Source organism: Hippocampus guttulatus, chromosome 2, assembly GCF_054856545.1.
Source record: "Hippocampus guttulatus isolate MCC_2025c chromosome 2, RoL_Hgut_1.0, whole genome shotgun sequence".
Taxonomy (NCBI): Eukaryota; Metazoa; Chordata; class Actinopteri; order Syngnathiformes; family Syngnathidae; genus Hippocampus; species Hippocampus guttulatus.
This window is the reverse complement of record NC_141262.1, coordinates 25,803,145-25,810,997: the sequence shown is the minus strand read 5'-3', so window position 1 is coordinate 25,810,997 and position 7,853 is coordinate 25,803,145. Positions and strand designations below refer to the sequence as shown.

The 7,853-nt window shown below is 43.3% G+C and overlaps 1 protein-coding gene across 3 annotated transcripts in view; it reads left to right on the top strand.

The window, feature by feature from the left end:
* col4a6 (collagen, type IV, alpha 6) overlaps window positions 1-7,853 on the top strand; it is a 67,528-nt gene that overhangs the window by 10,905 nt on the left and 48,770 nt on the right. For 2 of the 3 annotated variants that reach the window (XM_086104975.1, XM_086104974.1), the window contains exons 1-4: window positions 135-283; window positions 1,197-1,340; window positions 1,504-1,611; window positions 1,767-1,812. In XM_086104975.1, coding sequence (XP_085961101.1) covers window positions 1,601-1,611; window positions 1,767-1,812 — 57 coding nt within the window. In that variant the 5' untranslated portion in view covers window positions 135-283; window positions 1,197-1,340; window positions 1,504-1,600. Of the gene's footprint in view, window positions 1-107; window positions 284-1,196; window positions 1,341-1,503; window positions 1,612-1,766; window positions 1,813-7,853 lie in introns of those variants that run through there. The other variant, XM_086104973.1, reaches the window with a different exon arrangement.

Sequence of the window (7,853 nt, the reverse complement as noted above, 5' to 3'; positions counted from 1 at the left end):
CGTGTCATCGCCGCGCGTGTCTTCGCTCCACTTTTTGCGCGTCTTGCTCTGACGCGGAACACTGAGGCGCTCGGTTGGTTCTCCTGTTGCCGTGCTTCTCGTTGCAGAAGCTCCAAAGTGGTCCTGGCTGTGGTACCGTGCGCCTCTGGTCCCCCTCTCTGATTTCGCTCCAGAACCTGCCCCGACCGGATCTACTTCCCACTCCAAGTGCGCACTGATATCGGGCACTCGCACCTTCACTCCGAGGAGACGCCTCATCAAACAGTCTGGTGTTGAATTACACGTTCGTGTCAAATTTCCTGGAAAATCTTACATCAAAACATGTATTGTTATAATAATCCTAGCAACAGTATATAATGTTTTGTTGCTAATTTTAGAGTGGGAAAGTAGCGCAACTAAGTTAGGACCCCCCCCCCCCTCCCGCAAGGGCGGAAGGATATAGTGGTGACTTGCTCTTGCGCGCCTACCCACGCCTCAGGCTGCACAAAACGAAGACTGCAATAAAACGTTTATTTTTCTTGTAAGCCCCGACATGTTGCATTCCGCCCACATTATTTCATATTAAATATTAACTTAAGACAAACATGGCATGCGTGGAGAAGACCAGAGATTAAGAATAAATCACACTACATTCATATAAATCTAAATTGCATTGTTTTACGACCTATAAATGCTAATCAAATTAGAAGACGTGAGAAACCCTGGGAAAGACCCATGTGGAACCCCGTCATTCAAAAAGATCCCCCCCCCCTTTAAAAGGTTCTGTTAAAAATATATGTTGTTTAATGGAGAAAACATTTGTTAAATTTGGAACAATGACAGACTCGAAAGCCGATACTGTATATCTAAATTACCCCCCCCCCCACCCGACACATATCAAAGACTCAAAGGTTTATAAGGCTATTATGGGTCAAAATTTAAGGGCCCATAGGACAAATCCATGCATCACCCCGTTTTTCAAAAAAGGGCTTAAAGTACTGCCTAGAAAACACACCCAAGTGCAATATTTCCACCAGACAGTCAGACATTGGCATTTCGGTGATACTGTATTATGTTCAATGCACTTAATTGGGAAACCTGAACTTAATGATGTGGAAATGTATTTGCAATACATAACAAAGAGGTTGTGTGTATGTCTGCCGTCATTGTTGAATGTGCCTGGTTTCCTGTTGAAGACTCAGTAAAAAATCTTGCAGGAGAAGCGCTGGTGGGGCTCGCGAATGACAAGTGTTGGCCAACTTGGCCCCTCCTCTCCCGGCTGGCGGGGCAGCCCTGCAGAGTTGAAGCGCAACAGCCCGAACGGAGAGCGCAGCAGCGACTTCCCCGCTGTGCAAACTTTGGTGAGTTTGGACAAAAGCTCGGAATTTATGAATTCGGGGAGCGAATCGCGAGTTTCGCGTCTATGCTCGGAAGCAAGCCACGGGCGCGTCGACCGCGTTAGCGTACGCTTGCGCTGTTTTAAAAAAAAGTCTCTGTGTGTTTGTGTGTGTGTGTGGCCGCTAGATGACAGGATCTTTGGAGCAGTCGATGAGCGCGTCGCAAGCGCTTAGCTGGTGAACTCTCTGGAGTCCAATCTCAACCTGCTGCTCACCGGATCACGATGAAGCTCCTGTAAGTTACATTTTATGCATTTCAAACGCACACGCGCACCAAGCGTCTTCGAAAAAAATGGTGTATGCGTGTTCTTTTTCTTCAGCAACCGCGTGCGCGCTCAGGTTGACTTTTCGTGCCAAACTAATCCAAAACGGTTTCTTTCTCTCTATCAGGATTTGCGTGGTGGCAGTCGTCGTGGCCGTCAGAGCAACCCACGCAGTAAGTGCCGTTTGTTTACTAGCACGCTCCCGAGCCACCGCTCGCGTTCTTTTTTTATACACACGCGGGCTGTTTATTCGTTTGTGACGCACATAGAATGTTTATTATGTTGTCGATGTGCTCAGCTGAAATTGTACACTTGGTCGTCCAGTGCTTTGAATTTCATCCCAAGTACACTCATTTGCGAATATTTTAACCATGTGATAATTCATCTCGCTAAACCTGCACTGTATGAAAGAAAGGGCAAAACGGAATAGGGTGGGGGGGGGGGATGTTTTATCTTAACTTTTAAAACACACAATAAAACTAAATACATTTAAAAAATATTGTTCCAAAGTGAATGAATGTTTGAAAAAGTAGTCCACGTTTGAGTGTGCCCGCTCAGGCTCATTTGCAAGTCACCTCCTCCAGCTCATTAATATTTAGAAGCTGGCGACGCGCCCTTTTCCTCAAGCCACGCCCACTGGATGACCAGAACGCTGCAGCTCAGTCCTCACCTCTTTGTGTTATAAAAAAATAATTAGTAAATATACTGTATATACGTACATATAAACACAGTTATACAATGTCCTTTTTTTTCTTCTTTGACCTTATTTGAGGAGCTGTTTAGTAATTTTGAGGAGCACTTTTTTTGGCAGGTTAATCCCAGGATGGACTTTTGTTCAAGAATGAAAATATAACATTTTAATGGGGAGACTGAATGTTGGTCTGCGGTCACATACTGTTGATGATTTTGGCATTCGAGTATCAACTAAAAATTGTGTAGCATAATCATCTATTCTGATAAACTAGCATTAATAAAATAACCTACTGAGTTCCTTGTTTATGAAAGCAATAGTTTTTATTTCTTAAATTCACTTTGTACATAGCAGCAAATTATATTTTATTTTCAGTGGGACAGGTTAAAACAGTCCTGCATATATTTTTACTGTTAGCGTTTCATTTTTCAAATTCACTTTACAGTTGCTAACTCAACTCAAATGTATTTATAAATGACTTTATAACAACTACCGCTGAATACACAGTGCTCTACACGGAGCAAAAATAACTCATACAACAACAAACAATAAATGAATAACCAAGACAGTAGTGCACAAAAAACAAAAAATCAAGTCTGAGTCTTGCTGAGTCAAAGGCCAAAGATAGAAATGAGTTTCAAGATGAGTTTTAAAGGTTGTGAGCATTCAGTATGCGGTCATTCCAAAGAGAGGGACTAGCAACGAAAAAGGCTCGATCCCCTCTGAGCCTCCACTTAGTTCTTAGTACCTCTAATAATGTCTGGTCTGCAGGCCTGAGGCACCGCAGGTGTGTAGTGGTGGAGGAGCTCAGCGCGGTAAGGTGGGGTGAGGCCATTTACAGAATGATTGAAATCAAATAATAGGATCTAAAATGTATAGGGAGCCAGTGAAGAGATGTCAGATTGGAGTTATATGATCCCTCTTACGAGTACCAGTCAAAAGGCAAGCAGCTGTATTCTGGACCAACTGGAGGCGCTTAATGGAGGAACAATAATAAAAATGTTTGATGCTCAATATTAATAGGCTAACTGAGGCTGTCAGATAATTGCAACTGAATTCAAAAGCAGGGCAAAGTGGCGTAGATTACATCACTCACCTTTTGCCAAAATTGAACTGAAGTACAGGGGGAGGGCATTGGGCTCAAATGACTAGTTTCAGCACTGCGCTGAGCCAGCGACATCGTGATGTGTTACAGGCGTAATGAGTTTTCTCTCTCTCTCTCTCTCTCTCTCTCTCTCTCTCTATATATATATATATATATATATATATATATATATATATATATATATATATATGCTAATTACCTGAGGCTTCTCCATGTCAATGCAGCTCATCCGAGTGTGTCGTATTGACTTGGAATTGGCTCCACTCACGTGCCACCTCTCTGTTGTTCCATGAGTGCGTGTGGGCGGCTGAGTGGATGTGTGGTGGAAGAGTCCATTGGGTGGCCTCGTAACCGTGGTGACTGTTTCTTGGGATGATCAGAAAAGAACTGTTCCTTGCAGTGTGACCACTGAAATGCCTGTCTTGAGATTTTGTGTGCAGTCATGTGACAACCCAGCTCTGCTTGATTGGTCGAACTGCGACTACAGTAATTCCATTTTGTCTGGTGGGAAATCCAGCAAATATAAAAAGTTGTGAGTGGAATATAACTCGGTGTAACTTAGTAAAAGTACTGTTTCTTCTTCACCAAAATACTCAAGTGTGTTGCATTTAAATCATTCTGAGTGCCATCTACCCTCAAAATTATTTAGGTAACTGTAACTGAGTAAGTACACTTGCTTTGAACTGACATTTTGCCTGGCAACATGAATGACTGAATAAGCCATCTCGTAAGTTGGGCGCCTCTGTACATGGTCTGAGCTCAAGTCGAGTCTGCAGCGACACTGCCTCCACAACTGTTGGCACAAGGGAGACATCACACACAGGTGACGAGGAATGGCGTGGGGAGGAGGCATACGACAGGAACGCAGAGGCGGTGGCAAGTGAAATTACGCTTTTGAACAATTTTGGAGCATGCTACTGGTAGCACATGTGGAAAACAATCTGGAGTTGTTCTCCCACTTGGAGACTCCGCTCCTGACTGTTCCTCACAAATGCTTTCAGAGCTTGGCAAGACTTGTCTGGCTCTTCCTGCAGGTGCTCCAGACATTCCGGCAAGCGATGATGTGGATCACTTGAAATGTGCCCAACCCAAAGCCGCCCAACATCCAACACCTCTTTTGCGGACCACCTTCTTCCTTTGGCCCTCAGCTCTCCTCATCATGACAGCTGCCCCCACCCCCCCTCCGGTGGTTTTCCACAGAACAAGCGAGTTATAACCAGATGATTTGTGGTCTAATTTGCGAGCGGTCTCGTCGCGCTTCCTCCCTGACTCGCCCTCCTTCCTTTTGCTCAAAATCACCATCCTTCATTTTGACGAACGGTTGCCATTTACAAAGCTTGTCTGTAGGGTTGAAACCTTTTGAAAAGTAATCCAATTGGTATTTAGTCCCCCCCCCCCTCAAATATTTTGATTTAATATGCGATTAGTCAAACAATCAGTTTATTGCTTTGAGGCTTTAAAGCATCAGGCGACTGATAAACTACACACACTGACTAAATCGACCTGTGTGGTGTGCATGTAAAATCCTTTAATTACCTGTTTGTAACATGATAGATGGGTTTACTGTCAGGTTTTCTGTCTAACGCCCCCAGCCCACGAAGAAATTGCGTCCAATTAACATATCATTAAGCTGTTTGATTTTAAAAATCTATTTATGTTGTATTCCTAGTCCATTTTGGTTCAGCATTGAGCTGGTTTGTGCTGGGACGCCTTCCAAAAGTCATCCTTTTATGCGTCAAACTGTCTCTTGACAAATTCGCTTGGGCGTTTGCTCACGTTGGGCCTGATTTACTCAAGGTTTGCGGCTACAAAAACATGCACAAAAATTATTGATGACACATCGTCTATGCAGTGTTGCAATTTTGGAGCTTTGTAAAGGTCTAAGGGCTGACTTGGACCCAGTCACAAGAAGGAGTCATGCTGTATTACCTGACAACATTGCCTTTTGTGCCCCGAGATTATCGGAGCAATCATTTGAATTTTCTGTAACTCAATTTTTGGGGAGATAATGACATTCAAACATCACGGGAGAAAAAGGGAAAAAATCTTTCATTTTTTTCCTTTGGATTTTTATCTCTGTTGTAAAGTTGGAAAAAAAACCCTCAAGGACAAGATTTGCTTGTAATATCATTCTTGTGTAACCATTAAAATAAGTTATTTTATTCATTTTTAATGAACTCATTCATTGCGCTGAGTACACCCCTAGAGTGCCAGCTATTATTAGAGGATTTTAACAGATTTTTCGAGACCCAGGGAATATTGGGTTCGATGATTATTTTACATTGAATCTACCAAAGAGACTCTGCTTTCAAAAAATTTGATTCCACTTGTTTCTGTTCTTTAGTAATGAGCTGTAGAACATGACATTCATCTGCTTTGCCCAAAATCTGGAAGAAAACATATGAATCAAAACAGCGACTCTGACCTGACATGTTTTTAACACCTCTAACATCAAAACAGTGTTTTCATTCTGTAAAAGTTAGGAATGGTTTTGGATTGCAAAATAATCATCGCTTTAGTGAAATACGAGCACTGGAGTGACACCCACTCCACCAGCCGTTAGTGGCTGTTCACATGATGACCTCGTCATCCTCGTCATATTTCCAAGATTTTGTACTTCTTTTCTTTTCATTTATGACACATTTGTGGCCCTTGTACATTCCATCCTGTAGACTTGGGCCCCCTGTCTCCTTATCTTAAGTCAACAGTCTCAAACTTGGGCCTTAAACTGGACAGTGATTTCAAACTCGATCGGCAAATTGGTGCCGTTGTTAAATCCAGCTTCTTTCACCTTAGACAGCTGGCCAAAATAAAACCTCTCCTCTCACATGAACACTTTGAGATGGTAATTCATGCCTTTGTCACATCCCGGCTCGATTACTGCAATGCCCTTTACTTTGGAGTCAGCCAGTCCTCCATTAAGCGCCTTCAGCTGGTCCAGAATGCCGCCGCTCGCCTCTTGACTGGTACTCGTAAGAGGGAGCACATAACTCCTACTCTGGCATCCCTTCACTGGCTCCCCATTCATTTTAGAGTTATTTTCAAGATCCTCTTATTTGTTTTCAAATCTCTGAATAATCTCGCGCCACCTTACCTCTCTGAGCTCATCCGCCCCTACACACCTGCCCGGCGCCTCAGGTCTGTGGACCAGACTTTATTAGAAGTACCAAGAACTAAACTGAGGCTCAGAGGGGATCAAGCCTTTTCTGTTGCTGGTGCCTCTCTCTGGAATGACCTCCCACTAAACATTCGGCAAGCCTCCTCGCTGCCCATCTTCAAAACCCTCCTCAAAACTCACTTGTATTCTTTGGCATTCGACTCAGCATGACTTAGATTTGTTCTTGGTTTTACTGTTTGGTGCTTTCTACCGCCTTTATTACCGATTTGTCTTACTGTTTATTGTGCATGTTAAATTGCTCCATGTACAGCACTTTGTATGCAGCGATGGCTGTTTGAAAGTGCTCTATAAATACTGTTGACTTGACTTGACTTGACATTTCTGCTATCATAACACATACAAACAGAAATATGTTCCCCGTTCAAATGGATGCTTCAGATTGTCTGATGACTGTGAGCGCCGCCATGATGGTAAGGTGCCCCTTCCCCCACTGTAAATAGTTGGCAAACAGAGGATTTTCAATCGAAAATGGTGCACCCCCTGCTGGCGGGTTGGCTTATTACCACTCCCCAAACTACTTGCAATTCAAAATGCCAGCGCATCAGAACCTGGGTCAGACCCACAGCAAAAACATCAAACTTGGCACTGAATGTTTTCATTCTAATGGACTTCTTAAGTCAATTTTTGGCATTAAATGACTTCATCGGCTGATTCATCAGTTATCTGAATTTTTCTCTGCCAAACATCGAAATTGGCCTGAAAAAAAATCCCTTCTTGCGCGAAAAATTCTTTTACACCTGTTGCCAGCAGCGCGTGCAATGTGAGTGAGCGCGCCATTTAGCTCCTATTTGGGATTTTCGGAAAAGATGGCATTCTTCGTAAATCATGCGCAACACGCCCACGAAGAGTGCACGAGCCAACACGAAAGTTAGATATCTTGGTAAATCAAGCCCATTGTGTGAAAGTTATTCTTTTGATAAGGATGATTGGTCCTGTGTGTGATCAGTCTCGATGATGTTGCATTTGTGTGACATTGTAACCGAGGAATCAAATTCACCCTGCCGTTAAATGCCAAAGTAAACATGGAGTTGAGTTTCATCATTCCATATCCTTCCAGCAAAAGCTAGCGTGATCACTTTCTCAAATTAGACCCACTCCCTCTCCCTTATTTATTTTATTTATTTTTTCTTACCAAGCACACACTGTCAGTTTCTCCCCCAATTGGTTGCGGTGAGCTCCAGAGGTTGGAGGTCACGCGAGACAGCCGAGGCTTGTGGCCGTGGCGACCGCTTAACATTCC